This window comes from Etheostoma spectabile, chromosome 6 (assembly GCF_008692095.1).
Source record: "Etheostoma spectabile isolate EspeVRDwgs_2016 chromosome 6, UIUC_Espe_1.0, whole genome shotgun sequence".
Classification (NCBI taxonomy): Eukaryota; Metazoa; Chordata; class Actinopteri; order Perciformes; family Percidae; genus Etheostoma; species Etheostoma spectabile.
In genome coordinates this window covers 26,843,763-26,862,283 of record NC_045738.1, presented here as the reverse complement: position 1 = coordinate 26,862,283, position 18,521 = coordinate 26,843,763, and the positions used below count along the sequence as shown (strand labels likewise).

The following is an 18,521-nucleotide window of genomic DNA, read 5'->3' as shown; positions in this document are numbered from 1 at the left end:
ACACATGACTTTAATTAATCAATTTGTAAAAATAGCTCATATGAAAAGCTAAAACCCTCCCAATGATGTCAATGCACTGAAATAAATTAGTTTCACTAAAAAAGATTTATTATTTAACAAGACAGAAAGGTCAAATTTTGGCAAGACAAAAGTTTTGTCGCCTATACAGAAATGAACAAATTTACTGCAAATACTAAAATGTCAGCAAATTAAATAGCGGTGCTGTGAGATTCAAATTTAATATCTTGTATGATTCCATGAGTTGAAGGACTGGACCCATGCGGTTTGGCGAGGATTTATACCATGTATTGATGAGGTCATAGGAATAGCTAGGAAAGCTCCCAGGTTCATCAATATTCTTTGGGTTGGTCTTCCATGCTTCCTCTTCCATCCTACCCCACATAGCTCCAGATGTTATGTCTGGTGACTGGGCGGCCAATCCTGGACCATTGGATCTCTTCGCCTTGAGGAACTTTGAAGTGGAGATGGAAGTATGCGATGGAGCACCATCCTGCTGGAGAATGTGCCTGTTTTGTGGTTGGGAATATAAGAGGTAGCTAAGATGTCTTTGTATTTGAGACTAGATGTTGCCTTCCACCCTGCAGATCTTCCCCCATACTGGATGGAACCCCAGACCATGATATTTCGCCCACCAATCTTCACTGTTTTCTGGGTGAATCTTGGATCCATGCGGGCTCCAGTAGGTCTCCTGCAATTTTGCGCGAGCTGTGGTGTAATTCAACAGAAGATTCACTGAAAAATCCACTTTCTTCCACTTCCCAGCGTCCATCCTTTTAGCAGCTGTGGCTTGGACATGACACACGGTTTTTCAATTGTCTTTTGTTTAGTGCTGGCTTCTGGGCACCGGGTTCGACATGGAGGCATTTCGAGACAGAATCGACAAACCGTTCTGGTTGACACAGGGACTTCAGGGGACCAGGTCTTGTGGAGCTCTGCTGCAGTGGAAAAATGGGCTGGCCTTGGATTTCGAGCCAACAAACGTCCTCTCGAGCAGTGTGCGGCGGGGTCTGCCTGACCTGGGTGTCAAAAACGTCTCCAGTGTCTTTCAAATGTTTTTTTATCCTCTGTCCTTGACGCTGAGACAATGAAGGTGTCTGCCACATCAGCAGTGGATCTGGTCTTCAGCTTTGATAATCAAAACTTTAGTCAGGGTGAATAGGCTGTTTGCAGAGGTCTAGTTGCAGTTGATTGAAGGTCTAGTGTACTGGGGTGTTTTTGACACACTGAGACTGATTGGTCCATTATTGTCCCAGGTGAAGCTCATATGACAAGGCGACAACACTTATGTCTTTGCAAAATTGACTCAATGGGCTTACAAGCTGTGAATATTAGAACTTTTTGACAGTTTCTTTTTGCTCTGAACATTATTACAAAAGCTGTTGAGGTAAAATGAGCCATTTCTTGTAAATAAATCTGATTAGAAATATTTCAGCGGCACTTCACGTCAATTTGTACACAAGCGACAAGACTTTGTCAGGGACTGTATGTGTGCCTGCTCTACCACTGAGCAACCGGCCACCTAGCTTCTCTCTTGAACAAGTGCTCTTAAAAGCCACCATGAGCTCAGGTCCAGCTCCTTCTGCCTCCTTGTGCAGCAGGGTTGGTTATGTGAATGCGGAGACTAACCCAGCAAGGACGGGTCTAAAGATAGGCAATGCATCAGGATCTGACTCAGGGCTGCACCTTGGCTATAAGCATTTCATAATCCATGTAAAACCACAAATGTGAAAGCCAAAAAAGAGTTTTCAGAGGTGGATTTTTTTTGTATCATTTTTTTTTTTAATTAGAAAAGTTAATTAATATTGTCATCTGGTAATTACTGCAAAGCTGCCAATGTTAGATTGGAGTTGCCTTCTTTCTATGCGTGTTTGGTGCGTGCAAGTGTGTGGCATGTTGCAGTTTGCTTTACGGTGCATACATGATGCACACTTGAATGAAACATAACACAGGTGAATTGATTTGAGATATTATACTGTCGACACACGCACACACAACCTTTTGCATTATAGCGTTGTGCATGAGCGCTTTTTGGGGGTTTAATGATATGAAACCTATATGCAAACCCTCACCCCATCCCGGTGCACAGCCATGCAGCATTCCAGCTGTGAGACAGCTGTGGAAGCACAGGATTGGTTTCAAATGCCATGGAGAAAGAAGACAGGAAAAGAACGGACATTTACTGTCTCACAACTTGTTTACCAGACTCTAAGGGAAATCCCGCTTCCCTTAATTGTCTCCTAATTTCCATTCAGTGGCATCGTTTCATCACGGTCCCCTTTTCTGAGACATGAGAAGAGCGACGGTATTGAGGAAAACACATCTGTAAGATGAGATGTCCTTTCCATTAAAGCATGTTAGGTGTCACTAGTCTCTAATGTTACTGATTAGATACATATGTGGATTGTTGTATTAGATCACAATACATTTGCATGTCCAGTCTATCCCACAGCACTGTGGAGTCCCTTCACTCAGTGAGGCATACAGCTTATTAATTTATGAACACTGGTAACAGATTGGCCAATACCCAAGCCCGGAAATCAGTTTTCGGACTTTGAAAGTCTGATTGGTGCACTCCCATTCATATTATGGTGACAGTATTCATAATGGGTCAAAAGAATTTTGTATTCTCAGGAAAGGACAGCTAGCACCAGTGTGTGACTGAAGAGTAATGGTTGTTAATATGTGTATATTCTGTAATAAAAAAAAACAAGCTGGCAGTAAACGGGATTCAGACTGCGTTTGTATTTCCGTTGCCTCAGATATCTGGAGTCTCGGTGGATCCTCTTCATGTTGTAGTTGTGGCCAGCCCCCCTTCCAGGAAGCAACCGACAGCGAGACTCACTATGATCATGGATTGTAAATACTGTACCGGCCACGTCTCCAGCGCCTGCAAAGTAAGGGACACATGCACACAAGCTCTGTTGCTCTGTTCTAATTGATTCAGGTTTGGGTAACATGTTACAACTAAGACACAGGAATGCACGCTTCATTCCACCGTATTCTCGTGATCCCAGCTTATCCCGCCCTGGTCTGACCTTACCTTCCACAGTTCATGCTGGATCTGCAGTTTGGAGAACAGCATGAAGCTGACAGGGTGGAACTGTAACCATACTGCAGAGAACCAGGGGCCTCATGTATAAAAGATGTGCGCAGTGTTCATCCAGAAGATGGCATACGGCCAAAAACTTGAAAAGTTCTACGCACAGAAATATCACATGAGTATAAAAACCGGACGTATGCCAAGGTTGCACACCTTTTGTTTGTACAGCACTGAGGACGAAGCTCTTGTCAAAGCTCTTAATAACACCCCCTTAACATAGATAATGGCAAATTGCAGTCTTGTATTAACTGATCTCAGTCTGAGTGTACTTGATCTCAGTGCTGCATTGACATGGTCAAAACCAACATACGACTAGGACCGTTGTTGAAAAATGGTACTCAGTACTCAGTACTAAACTGGTTGAATCCTACTTACAGGAATAGGGATTACTGTGGTCAATAGATAATTTATACATCTGCAGCATACAATATGACGTGCGGAGTCACCCAAGACTGATTTCTGGGGTCGTCTCTGTTTAAAAATACATGCTCCCCCAGTGGCTAAGATTATGGAGAACAAAAATAGTTACCATAGTTATGCAGACAACATTTACATAACCCTATCGCCAGGGACTATAGTCCAATACAAAAATGGACTAAGTGCATCAAAAAGTTACCGGCTGATGTGCCAGAACTTTCTGAAATTAAATGAAGGAAAAACTAGGGTGGTTGTTGTTGGAGCAAAAGAGGACGATTAAAGTCTGCGCTCAGCTTCAAACAACAATGTTAAAAACAACATGTAACAACAACGACAAAGCAGAAATCTTGGTGTAGTCATGGACTCAGACCGAACTTTAACAGCCACATTAAGACAATAACAAAGTCAGCCTACTATCACATTAGAAAAATATCAAGGGTTTTAAAGGACTTATGTGTTCAACAGGATTTTGTAAAAAATGTCCATGCTTTCATATTCAGTGACATTGAATACTGTAACGGGGTCTTAAGGTTCCCTAAAAAATCAATCAGACCAGCTGCAGCTGATTCAGAACGCTGCTGCTAGAGTCCTCACTAAGACCCAGAGACTGGATCACATCCTCAGTACCTCACTAAGACCAAGAGACTGGATCACATCAGTCAGTTTCTGAAGTCTTACACGGCTTCATGTGCCTCAAAGAATTGATTTCAAAGTACTCTTGCTAGTTTATAAATCCCTACGGTTTAGGTCCAAAATACATTTCTGATCTGTACTACACTATGAACCCCCCAGACATCTCAGGTCATCTGGGACAGGTCTGCTCTGTCCCAGAATCAGAATCAAACGAGTGAAGCAGCGTTCAGTTTCTAGCTCCTCATATCTGGAACAAAAATCCCAGAAACCTGTAGATCCGCTTCAACTCAGTTCTTTTAAATCAAGGCTGAAGCCTTTCTTTGATTGTGCCTTTCTTTAAAACAATGTTCATTTCTTTAATGTTTCATTTCTTATGCTGCACTGTAATTTTATTTCTTTTTTATTTTTAACTGCTTCTTCTGTGTTTATCTGTTTTTATTTTTAACTGTTATTTAAACTGTTTGTGTAAAGCACTTTGAATGCTGTTATTGAGATGTGCTTACCAGATATAAAGCGCCTTGCTTGCCTACATCACAATCAACGTGAACTTGCAGCGCATGTGAACGAGACAACCGACCCCACCTTACCTCCTCCCATAAATTAAGATGAAAAGTGACTATAAATGACGCCCCCGAGTCATTCTTTGTCCAATCCTACGGGTTTACCCGCTGCTGATGGAGAGAAAAAAAAAAAACGTATTGTGACGTGGAGGTGCTGATCGCCAAGGTAGAGGCAAGAAAAAAGATGTTCTGTTTTGGTGGTTTGTCATCTCCCAATAAGCAGTAAAAAAGAAAATGCCCAGAGTGGGAAAGGTGACAGGCTGTGAAAGCACCATGAACAATGGCAGAAAATAATAAAAAAAAAAACGTCTAATGCAAAGTGGAAATCATCTAATAGTGGCAGCGCCACATCAGATACAGAACAACAGGCATATCAGTGTCCAGGCCAAATACCAGTGACATGGAGAACAGAGATATGGAATAATGACATAGTAAATAGGACTACAGGAACGAGATATGAGAATGACATAGTAAATAGGAATACAGGAAACAGAGATATGGAATAATGACATAGTAACAGGGACTACAGGAACAGAGATATGGAATAATGACATAGTAAATAGGACTACAGGAACCGAGATATGGAATAATGACATAGTAAATAGGACTACAGGAAACAGAGATATGGAATAATGACATAGTTAATAGGATACAGTAACAATGGAATAATGAAATAGTAAAATAGGACTACAGTAACAGAGATTGGAATAATGACATAGTTAATAGGACTACAGTAATTGAATAATGACATAGTATAGACTACAGTAACAGAGATATGGATATAATGACATAGTAAATAGGACTACGGGACATATGGAATAACAATAGTAAAAGAGGATACAGTAATAGAGATGTGTGCAATCAAGGCAGTCAAGACGTCCCAGTGCTTGGTGGAACGGGTCCACCGTGAACAAGGTAGTAGCCTAAAAAGAGCGCCATGGGATCAATCAGGGTTTGTTCGTGGGGAGGGAGATCCGTGCGTCCCTCCTCCGACCACATGGATGTTCTGAGCCTCCCACACCAAACAAACACTCACGACGCTGTTGATTTTCCGTGCTGATCTTTTTGTACAGAGTACGATATTCATCAATGGGAATACAGAGGAGGACTGAAAATATTTCCTAAATGGATTTTTCATTCATTTCCCGTCCTCATGTTGTAACAGAGGTTAAGTAGCTTGCGGATTGAATATTAGGGTGTGAAAGGTGGTAACATTATACACATAAGTGATCAAACTTTTATGGATATCAGTGGATATAATTATGTTTTTCCTTAGACAAACCTAACCCAGAGCCAGAAAAGATTTGCGACGGGCCCGCACATTATCACAACTGCTCGACCGTTTGCGTGACGGCCCACAACATTCTCTCCGTCAAGTACATTTTTTAAACATCAAAAGTGTCTGTGAAAACCAGGTCCTGGTTACGTCCGTACGCAGCGTTATACTTGATGGCCCCTGCTCCCTGTGGGGTTAGGTTAATTGTAAAACCTGTTTTAAACATATATACGGTATATCACAACACAATCAGTCATTAGGGTTATCTTTTAGATTTATTGGTATCAATACTGATGGTACTTACGATACAGGAGACTGGTGATACTCTTATTGATAACTCTTTATAAGTTGGTGCAAAATAATCGTACAAAGAGTGTCAACAGGAACACGCTGAGACTATACACTGAATCTTTAGGACTTTCTGTCTCAGGTTGCAGGTGATTACATTAAGCTGCTGCAAACCATCGTTTCTATCAATAATCAATACTGTAGATCATTTTTATTTTAAGTCATTTTGGCTTTTCTGCTTTTTGACAGGTACAGCTAGTGTGAAAGGGGAGAGAGAAGGGGAAAGGGACTGCTCAGATTCGAAACCCGGACCTCTGTCGAGTGCAAAACAACCCCTGTGCGTCGCGCACCCTACTCTACCGCTGAACCATGGCAATCCTTAGTTTTTGATAGTTTGAAATACCCTTTGGTGTAATTACTAGGGGTATACAACTTCTTCCAACAATACACAATTAGCAGATTGCATTTTGATTGGTGTCTAAAGTGATTAATGAAGAGAAAAAAAAAAACTTTGACATTACCAATATTACCAATTGAAGAGATAAAGCCGGGCTCTGTATCAAACTCAGTGAGCTATGCAAATTATTTCTTCAGGACGTTAGAGTTACAGTAACATCGAAAACAGGATCCTGCGGTTTTCCAAAAAAAGGTAAATCTCAGTCAGGGTAAACAAAGACAAGAATCTATTTTCTGGCATGACTGTCTGACTATCACAGCAGCATTTAAAGTAATGTGCCCAGCTTTGAAGCTTGACACAGGCTCTGCACCACGGCCAGCAGCTCGCTCATTTATTCCAAGCCCTGCGAGTGCAGACCATTTTTGTTCCATACTCTCTCTGCACACAGCGTATTTTTACAACCAGAATAAATGACTTATTCTCTTCTGAGTCCAAAGAGAGACTTGACTAGATTGAAGTTAAGCTGAAGAGCTGTGAGCAATCTGATGGGCTTTGACTTTCTAATGTCGCATGCTGTGTCAAGCTCATGTTTTACCAAGTCACTCACGGGTGATGAATCTCCAACATATCTCAATTTTGGATTTCCAAGCATCCTGTGCTGATGCTGCAGTGCTTCCTCCAGCAAAAGTATCCGATTTGTTTTCGTTTCCCCACTTCTTTTAACATTGCCAATAAGAGAAACGAATGAGCAAGACTCGGGCATAAGGCTGCAGAACAGTAATCACACATTGAAAGATTGTGTGTCGATGGTTTATATGGTAAGCTTGCATCAATGTTTGAGATTTGTATAGCAGAACGACCTGCTAATGAATGTTGCAAAACGTTATAATTTTCCATTGTAAATGAACTGATTTATATAACAACTACATCAACGCTGTAACATAGCACAGGAGTCATTCACCATTCACACACCATTCACACACTGTGGCCCAGGCTGCTGTACAAGCTGCCACCTGCTCATCAGATAACAGAAGTCACACACATTTACACTCGCTGGAGGCAGCATTGGGGGCAATCAGGGTTCAGGGTCTTGCTCAAGGACACTTTGACATGGGACTGCAGGGCCAGGGATTGCAACCACCAACGTTTCTGAATTGTCAGAAGACCTCTCTAGAGCCATTTATATCACCTTTCGGTTAGGTTGATTTACTTATTTTATTTTAGCTACTTGGGGGGTATTGCACTGGCTGTGGCACGTCCTGGGAATTGGTTATTACAGGTGTGGTAATTAGTGACCACTTTTTTATCATATTTCTTAACATCCACGATTGTTACACTCATTGTCTTGGCCATTAGGGATGAGACTTCTGCTAATTCTGTGATCTGAGTCGAGGTGTTACCATTATAGCACGACTAGAGATGTAACGTATGAGAATAACCTCACGGCTATAGTGACCAAAATATTAGGTTTCATATCCAATATATATATATCCTATATATATAATATATATATATATATATATAAATACATATAAAAAAAAATATATATATATTTTTATTATATATAATATATATATATATATATATATAATTAACAAATATCCAAACCAAATTTACACAACAAATCAAGAGTTATTCCATTGCATTTGGATGGCATCTTTCTTTAGCATAGCTTGGGGATTGGGGTAGAGTTGGAAAAGATAATTCAGGTCATTCAGGTTTCTCCTTGTTATGCCCAATAAGCTAAAAAGTTTTCACATTTATATTATTTATTATGTCACCATTTATTTATGTCAGTGTGGATTCATGCTTACATATTCTACAAGTGCATCTTCTAATACAGTTTATTTTTACACGGGATATTTCCCCACATTTGTAGAGCAGTGTGCTGCTGCTGGCTGAAGTCCTCAGGGAGATGGCTAGCTCGACTAGTCCCAGCATGAACTGACGCTCTGCCCAGCCTGTTATCCTGTAGCCTCCATCCCATGGTAACACTTGGGGATTGGATAGAGTTGGAAATGATCAGTAAAGCCAAAATGAGCTGACTTGGTGGCACATTTCTCTTTTTTAGCTGTAGAACTATAGTTAACATGCTACATAACACTTAAAATCTCTGCTTTCAAACAGTGTAAATTTGTGTTGGATTAAGCTCTCAGCTGACAGTCTGCCACTGTACATTACACCATATATTCAAGGCTCCATCAGATTTTTTAGATTGTACTCCGAAGTCGAATCTGTTCTGCAGACAGCTGGAACGTAGACTACACTACAGAAGAGAGTTTGCTGGCAATGTACTGAGACTCAAATGACTGTAAGGCTGTAAAGGTTTTTTGCAAAATCAAGAGGCATTTACTGCTGGTGTTCTGAGTATTGAGGTCAATCCTGGCATGTTTTTGAAAAATTTAGTACCATTATAATAATCGGATCCTTTATTCACTCCACTCGACTATGTTTTGTTTAGGTATGCTTTATGGTAGCGTCTCCGTTTTAGCTGCCACGGACCCCGCTTTCCCCAGTTAAATACTAGCGCCGTCACCCACAGCACATAGGCCTTGACTGACTGCTATCATTTCGCATAAGTGTTAGACTCCACAATCTGCAAAGCAAATTAAAGCCAATTTGTCAACAAATACAAAGTGAATTATTATTATTAATTAATATTAATAGCGGGTAAATAAAGGTGTACTGAGTACTAGGTTAAGGTCAGGAAATGCAATGAAAATAGAGCTTGGCTTTGAGACCTTCTTGCTGCTGGACAGTTCTTCTGGTTCAGCTCATATGACACTATGTGTTGCTTTCAAAGCAAGATGAATGCCAGCGAGTGCCAATAGCGGCTCTCTTTAATTATAACTGCTGCAGCAGTGAGTTAGGACAGCGCTGGGGAAGGTCTGCTGGAGTTGGTCCCTCGTCCAGCTTTTAATCACACTCATTCAACTAGAAACAACTGATTATGTGTATCATTTTACAGGATTTCTCTCTTTGAATTCATTAATTATTACTTCTCCTTTTTTCCTTCTCTTCATATCCCTCATCACTTTCTCTCGTGGCTTCAGTCTGATAGACCGCATGCTTCAGAGGGATCCCAAGCGACGGGCTTCCCTGGAGGAGATTGAGAGCCATGCGTGGCTGCAGGGGTCGACCCATCCCCAGCCACAAGTACAACACTCCCCGTTGTCCCCACAAGAACCTGTCAGAGGAGGAACACAACAGCATCATCCAGCGCATGGTGCTCGGAGACATCGCCGACCGAGAGGCCATAGTGGAGTAAGTGTTTCTCTTTCTCTTTGGTGTTCAGTCGTTTTGCAGCAGTGGACAGGTCTGCCAAAGTGATCTCCAAGGCCTAGGACCAGGACTCAACCATATCTATATACCATATTTTAAACCGTTATAGGGATATTCACTTATTATAAAATTCCCATATTAAAAGAACTCAATATTAAAGATAAAGATCTGTTAATTCAGTCATGATTTCAAGTTCACACACGTTCCTGTCAGCCTTAGCTATGTTAATTACTTTATTGTCAGACAGACAGACAGACAGACAGACAGACAGACAGAGGAACAATGTTCAAGAAGACTGAGTGAGCTCTGACAAACCTTGTGGAATATAAAAATAAAAGAACTTGAACTACATGCTTCATCTGGCATCTACCTGCAGACATGCCTTGACTCGTGACGTGGTGACACACCACCTGCCTGGTGTGCTGCTGGAACATGGTCTAACCATGTGGACCCTGTGGACAGGTCTTGTGTTTCATGGGGCCTGAAATAATTGACTTGCTTCCGTATTTCAATTCGTTTTTGGTGTTAGTTGACATACGCGAGCGTGCAAACCAGTTGTTTGTAGTGATGAATGATAGAACAGTTAATTGCAACTAATACTACTTTTGATATTCCTTGAGACAAAACGTTTGTTTACCTTCCCAGACTTCAAACAAAGTAGTGGTGCTGCTGTTTTATTCTCATAGAATAGTTAATATAAGACATTGTTTGAGTTTTTGGACTTTTTGGTACAACAAAAGAACCTTTTAAGCAGTCACCTGGAAATATAGCACAGTTTTTCACACCATTATTTTATAGACAAAAAACAATTGGATTCATCAAGATAATATTACTACATTATTCAATGATAAATAATAATGTGCGTTATGTGCATAGTAAAATCTACAAATTTAGCCCACTTGGCAACATGTGATTTAGTGTGGGTCAGTTTAGATTATTTGATTCAGTCCTCTGTGCATTATTTACAATAGCCTTTTCATTGTAATGGTGTTAATTGGTTTACAGGCCCTGAGAGACATAACAGTACCATTAACAACAACTCAACACAGGACACCGTACACCCTCTGGGCAGAGCGCAATCCCTTCGGGAGAAAGCGGACAGTTAAGGAGGTTCAGGACGTGCCGCTCCCCCGCCCACGCAAACCTCAAGGGCCCCGCCTTCCAGTGTTACACTCTTTCACAGTACATACACCCACTTCTACAGATAAACTCTACGACCATCACTTAGGATTCACTACACATCCACAACACACTACTCATACATGACACACACAACTTCATACCAGAACACCTTCAGGTAAACTACAACAGTACGCTCACACTGTGTACTGTGATGCAGTTCCAGATTCCTTTTAAAGCATGGAATAGTGGACCTAAGAATCCCAGGTTCACCACCTAGACATGACTCTCTGAGTCTGGTAATGGAGCCGTAGCACGAGGGACTCTGGCACCATTCCTTCCACTTGCCTCACACTGCAGCCCGCTTCTGGCCTCCCCTTGCAGAGATCCAACCAAAGGTTTCATTTTCCATTCCCTTGTTTTCCTCGGCACCTCCACCCCGCTAAGGCCAGGGGAGCTGGAGACGGAGGAAATGGGAGACGAATAGTTAGATTTTCAACTATTGGGACCCCCTTTAGTTCCTCTTTGCTGCCACTATCATTATTCTAACTCACTGTCATGTACACACTCCTACCTATACAAGGCACAGGCCAAGGCAGCTTAATTGTAGAGCACATTTTTCCAGGCAACGGGCAATTTCAAAGTTGCTTTACACCAAAATCATTAAAACGGAGATAAACAACAATAAAAACCAGTTAAAAATCATAAGCCAATTAAAATCACTAAGACACCTGAATGAGACAGTTAAAACACCAATAGAAACTTAGGACACATAAAAAACACAAGAAATAAAGTTACAGTGCGCATAAGAAATTTAAGAACATGAGCTTTAATTTAAAGAAAGGCGAGCATCAACAAAAGAAGGTCCTCCAGCCTTTGATTTAAAAGGAACTGAGAGTATCAGCGGTAATCTGCAGTGTTTCTGGAGGTTATTCCAGCATCTGAGAGCATACCTAACTGAAAATGCTTCACCCTGTTAGTTTTGACCTCTGGGGCAGAAAGCGTATACCTGTCCCAGATGACCTTGAGGGGTCTGGGGGGTATAGTGGTAAGTAGCAGATCAAAATGGTATTTTTTGGACCTAACACGTAAGGGATTTATAAACTAGCACCAGAGTCACCTTTGAATCAATTCTTTGAGACACAGGAAGCCGTTTGTTAAAGACTTCAGAACTGGAGTGATGTTGACCAGTCCTCTTGGTCCTTATGTGAGGAACTCGAGCAGTCAGCTTCTGAATCAGCTGCAGCTGTCTGATTGATTTTGTTTAGGGAGACCTTAGGACCCCGTTAACAGTAAGTCAAGTCGCCTACTGAGATTGAAGCATAGGGACCAGTGTGTTTCCAAGTCTGCTTGAAACATAAGTCCCTTTAAACTTGATATGTCTTTAGGTGATAGTAGCTGACTTTGTAATTGTCTTAATGTGGCTGTTAAAGTTCAGGTATGGTCAATGACTACACCAAGATTTCTGGCTGTCTGTTGTTTTAACCTTGTTGTTTGAAGCTGAGAGCAGACTTTAATCGCTTCCTCTTTTTTTTCCAAAAAACAACTATCTCAGTTTTCCTTCATTTAATTCAACAGTTCTGACGCACATCAGTCGTTCTAATTTGTGTGAGCAGTTAGTCAGTTTTGATTTGACTATAGTCCCCTGGCGATAAGGTTATATGCTAAAATTTGTGTTGTCACTCGCATAAACTAGGTAACTTATTTGTTTTTCTCAATTATCTGAGCCAGTGGAAGCATAAGCATGTAGATGTTAAAGAGAAGAGGCCCAGAAGAAAAAAAAGAAAAAAACGAAAAAAAAAAAAACAAAAAAAACAAAAAAAATGGAGCCTTGCGGACAATCGCACAGTCCATATTTGTACGATCAGAAAATGTATAATTATTTGACACAAAGTAATCACTATTCTTTAGGTAGGATTCAAACCTAGTTAGTCACTAAGCCAGAATTTAGGCCAACCGAGGTTTCCAATCGGTCTAGTAATATGCATGGTGACCGGGCAATGCAGCACTGAGATCAAGACTACTAAGATTAAAATTTTGACACTATCTGTGGTAAGGTGGAGGTCATTAAAGCTTTGACAAGAGCCGTTTCAGTGCTGTGTTGTGGTCGGAAACCCGACTGAAAGGTATCAAAAATGTTGCTTAGTGAAAAGAAATGGTTGAACGTGTTGAAAGACTCTTTTTCAATCGGAGCTTTACTTAAAAACGGAAGGTTTGATATTGGGCTTATAGTTGACTCATTAGTGACTTGTTAGGGTGTTCTTTTTTAAAAGTGGCCTGGATGAATGCCAGTTTTCAGGCCTGTGGAAAGGATACCTGAAAGAAGAGAGTGTTCACAATCTGTAGAAGATCAGAAAGTAAAACAAATTGGAAACATTTTTGAAAAGTCCCGTTGTAGAATATCAAGGCAACCAGGTTCAGGGTTTCAGATGTGTGATAATGTCCTCCAGGCTTTGTATGGTTGAGCGTGGGAAATTTGTCATTGGGAACTAGTTTTGCCTTGAACACTGTGACAATAATATCCTGAACTTGATGGAGGCACTGACGTTGTCTAAATCTTCTGAATTTTTGTCTTTGAAGAAGGAGGCAAAGTAATTGCGATGGCCCTTGGTAGATAAAAGTTCAGATGTACTGGGAATGGAGGGTTTGTTAACACTATCAACCAGTAGCAACCAATAAGCACGTGACATTATTATTTGTTTTAGAGATAATAAAGAGAAGAAGGACATCTCTTGCATCCTCAGTCACAAATTATAAATGCGAAGTTCTACTTTATAGGTGTTATACGTATCCAGGAGATTTGTTTTTCGACAACCTTCGTTCAGGCTTCCTAACACTCTCTTTTTTCGTTCTCACCGTAGGACATTTTCCATGGCGATCTTTTCTTACCAGAGACAACTTTGCCCTTAGTGGGCGCAATGGCATCAATAAACTTTGAATTTTACAGGTGAAATTGTCTCAAGCTCATGACTGCTAGCCCAGCGAGGCGGGTGAGGAAGCAAAAGCTGAATAAATGTTTCACTGGTGTTTTCATGATATTACCGTTTTCTGATTATCTTTGTTTGGACAACTTTGGGCAAGAGATAGTGCGTTAAAGAAAAACCAGGAACCCATGACAGGAGAGCACGTCAGTCACCACAACTCTTTGGAAAGTTCAGACCCTTTGAGTACAATCAAGTCCAGAGTGTGCCCCTTATTGTGAGTTGGGCTCCGTAACATGCTGAGGTCGTCCATAGTTCTCAAAAACACAACACAGTTTATTTGGTCCCCATGTCCTGGGGGCTGTCAACATGAATGTTACACAATCACAAGAAATGATTACCCACAATCAAAGTAATAAAGAATAGACAGAAGTCTCACGTGTGAAGTCATCAATGAAGGTTTGCACAATATTTATACACAGGTAAGACAAATCATGCGTCATAAACATTTTATAGTGCTGCAGGACACACTAGCACAGTGAGCGCACCAACACTGTGAGTGAGCATGGTTGGGCTGATGGGGTGAGACCTGAATCATCTGTGACATCCCAATGTGTCTATCCATCCGCAGCTGAGAGGACGAGCTGGTGGACTCACGTGTAGCCTCTGTGCAGGAGTACTGACACGTGTTTTCCAAGGAGATGTGATTGGCGCAGAGGACTACATACTGGGGGCTGTTCCACTGCCAGGCCGTTTACACACAGAGCATGTGGACATCCTCCAAACCTGATTTATGTGACCGTTGGGTATCAGTATAGAGTAGAACTGCTTGTGATGTGCAAAGCTGGTGCACAAACGGTTAAAATGCAACCATAGCTTTAAATGTGTTAAGTACAGCCCACCCAGTGACAACATTGCAGGGGTTATCATTCCTCTGTCTGGACAGAGCGGGTTGTTTCGCTGCTACCCTTGTGTTGGGGGTCGAGCCTCCAGCTGGGACCATGTTGTGATGTGGAAACATGTGGGTGTGGGTTCTGTGGTTGTGGGTTGGGGCGGGGTGGGTGGGTGGTGGGCGGTTTTGGTAAGGCACAGCCAGGAAAAGATGAACCGGAGATGACTATTGATCAGTGTCTCTATCTACAGTTTTGTCCACAAAGAACGGCTTGAATTCAGAGAAAGGCGGGGTATTGCACCAGTAATATCTTGTATGACTTCCATGAGCTTGAAGGACTGGACCCATGCGGTTTGGCGAGGATTTATACCATGTATTGATGAGGTCATCAGGAATAGCTAGGAAAGCTCCCAGAGTTCATCAATATTCTTTGGTTTGGTCTTCCATGCTTCCTCTTCCATCCTACCCCACATATGCTCCATGATGTTCATGTCTGGTGACTGGGCCGGCCAATCCTGGACCATCTGGATCTTCTTCGCCTTGAGGAACTTTGAAGTGGAGATGGAAGTATGCGATGGAGCACCATCCTGCTGGAGAATTTGGCCTGTTTTGTGGTTGGGAATATAAGAGGTAGCTAAGATGTCTTGGTATTTGAGACTATTGATGTTGCCTTCCACCCTGCAGATCTCTCCCCCATACTGGATGGAACCCCAGACCATGATATTTCCGCCACCAATCTTCACTGTTTTCTGGGTGAATCTTGGATCCATGCGGGCTCCAGTAGGTCTCCTGTGGTGTAATTCAACAGAAGATTCATCTGAAAAATCCACTTTCTTCCACTTCTCCAGCGTCCATCCTTTTAGCAGCTGTGGGCCTTGGCACATGACACACGTTTTTCAATTGTCTTTTGTTTAGTGCTGGCTTCTGGGCCCGGGTTCGACATGGAGGCATTTCGAGACAGAATCCGACAAAACCGTTCTGGTTGACACAGGACTTCAGGGGACCAGGTCTTGTGGAGCTCTGCTGCAGTGGAAAATGGCTGGCCTTGGATTTTCGAGCCAACAAACGTCCTCTCGAGCAGTGTGGGGGTCGCCTGACCTGGGCTTGTCAAAAACGTCTCCAGTGTCTTCAAATGTTTTTTTATCCTCTGTCCTTGACGCTGAGACACATTGAAGGTGTCTGCACATCAGCAGTGGATCTGGTCTTCAGCTCTTGATAATAAAACTTTAGTTCAGGGTGAATAGGCCTGTTTGCAGAGGTCTAGTTGCAGTGATGTGAAGGTCTAGTGTACTGGGGTTGTTTTTAGACACACTGAGACTGATTGGTCCATTATTGTCCCAGGTGAAGCTCATATGACAAGGCGACAACACTTATGTCTTTGCAAAATTGACTCAATGGGCTTTACAAAGCTGTGAATATTAGAATACTTTTTGACAGTTTCTTTTTGCTCTGACAACATTATTACAAAAGCTGTTGAGTAAAATGAGCCATTTCTTGTAAATAAATCTTGATTAGAAATATATTTCAGCGGCACTTCACGTCAATTTGTACACAAGCGACAAGACTTTTGTCAGGGACTGTATGTGTGCCTGCTCTACCCACTGAGCCAACCCGGCCACCTAAGCCTTTCTCTTGAACAAGTGCTCTTAAAAGCACCATGAGCTCAGGTCCAGCTCCTTCTGCCTCCTTGTGCAGCAGGGTTAGGGTTATGTGACATGCGGAGACTAACCCAGCAAGGACGGGTCTAAAGATAGGGCCAATGCATCAGATATCTGACTCAGGGCTGCACCTCTGGCTATAAGCATTTCATAATCCATGTAAAAACCACAAATGTGAAAGCCACAAAAAGTAGTTTTCAGAGTTGGATTTTTTTTTGTATCCATTTTTTTTTTTTAATTAGAAAAGTTACTTAATATTGTCATCATGGTAATTACTGCAAAGCTGCCAATGTTAGATTGGAGTTGCTTCTTTCTTATGCGTGTTTGCGTGCGTGCAAGTGTGTGGCATGTTGGCAGTTTGCTTTCTTACGGTGCATACATGATGCACACTTGAATGAACACATACACACAGGTGAATTGATTTGACGATTATTATACTGTCGACACACGCACACACACCCTTTTGCATAATAGCGTTGTGCATGAGCGCTTTTTGGGGTTTTAATGATATGAACCTATTATGCAAACCCTCCACCCCATCCCGGTGCACAGCCATGCAGCATTCCAGCTGTGAGACAGCTGTGGAAGCACAGGATTGGTTTAAAATGCCATGGAGAAAGAAGACAGGAAAGAACGGACATTTACTGTCTCACACTTGTTTACCAGACTCTAAGGGAAATCCCGCTTCCCTTAATTGTCTCCTAATTTCCATTCAGTGGCATCTTTTCCATCACGGTCCCCTTTTCTGAAGACATGAGAAGAGCGAGGTATTGAGGAAAGACACATCTGTAAGATGAGATGTCCTTTCCATTAAAGCATGTTAGGTCGTCACTAGTCTCATAATGTTTACTGATTAGATACAATATGTGGATTGTTGTATTAGATCACAATACATTTTGCATGTCCAGCTCTATCTCCACAGCACTGTGGAGTCCCTTCCACTCAGTGAGGCATACAGCTTATTAATTTATGAACACTGGTAACAGATTGGCCAATACCCAAAGCCCAGGAAATCAGTTTTCGGACTTTGAAAGTCTGATTGGTGCATCCCCATTCATATTATGGTGACAGTATTTCATAATGGGTCAAAAGAATTTTGTATTCTCAGGAAAGGACAGCTAGCACAGTGTGTGACTGAAGAGTAATGGTTGTAATATGTGTATATTCTGTAATAAAAAAAACAAGCTGGCAGTACACATGGATTCAGACTGCGTTTGTATTTCCGTCTGCCTCAGATATCTGGAGTCTCGGTGTGATCCTCTTCATGTTGGTATGTGGCCAGCCCCCCTTCCAGGAAGCCAACGACAGCGAGACTCTCACTATGATCATGGATTGTAAATACACTGTACCGGCTCACGTCTCCAGCGCCTGCAAAGAGTAAGTGACACATGCACACAAGCTCTGTCTGCTCTGTTTCTAATTGATTCAGGTTTGGGTAACACTGTTACAATAAGACACAGGACATGCACGCTTCATTCCACCGTATCTCTCTGTGTATCCCAGCTCTCTCCCTGCCTGTGTCTGACTTACCTTCCACAGTTCATGCTGGATCTGCAGTTTGGAGAACAGCATGAAGCTGACAGGGTGGAACTGTAACCATACTGCAGAGACCAGGGGCCTCATGTATAAAAGATTGCGCAGTGTTCATACCAGAAGATGGCATACGGCCAAAACTTGAAAAGTTCCTACGCACAGAAATATTCACATGTATAAAACCGGACGTATGCCAAGGCTTGCACACCTTTTGTTTGTACAGCACTGAGACAGCTCTTGTCAAAGTCTTTAATAACATCCCCCTTAACATAGATAATGGCAAAATTGCAGTCTTAGTATTACTTGATCTCAGTCTTAGTGTTACTTGATCTCAGTGCTGCATTTGACATGGTCAAACACAACATACTACTAGACCGATTGGAAAACTGGTACTCAGTACTCAGTACTAAACTGGTTTGAATCC

The 18,521-nt window shown here is 41.9% G+C and overlaps 1 protein-coding gene and 2 long non-coding RNA genes across 3 annotated transcripts in view; 2 read left to right on the top strand and 1 right to left on the bottom strand.

The window, feature by feature from the left end:
• LOC116691140 (uncharacterized) overlaps positions 1–15 on the bottom strand; it is a 23,781-nt gene extending 23,766 nt beyond the window's left edge. Inside the window, exon 1 of the long non-coding RNA XR_004332437.1 lies at positions 3–15. This is a non-coding gene — a long non-coding RNA (uncharacterized LOC116691140). The remainder of the gene's footprint in view (positions 1–2) is intronic.
• Positions 1–18,521, top strand: part of snrka (SNF related kinase a) — a 67,885-nt gene that overhangs the window by 29,164 nt on the left and 20,200 nt on the right. The window contains exon 3 of the mRNA XM_032518504.1: positions 17,800–17,941. Within this exon, the coding sequence (XP_032374395.1) occupies positions 17,800–17,941 (142 nt within the window). The remainder of the gene's footprint in view (positions 1–17,799; positions 17,942–18,521) is intronic.
• Positions 2,903–9,826, top strand: LOC116691139 (uncharacterized). The gene is made up of 3 exons (XR_004332436.1): positions 2,903–2,915; positions 7,643–7,644; positions 9,746–9,826. It is a non-coding gene; the product is annotated as an uncharacterized LOC116691139 (long non-coding RNA).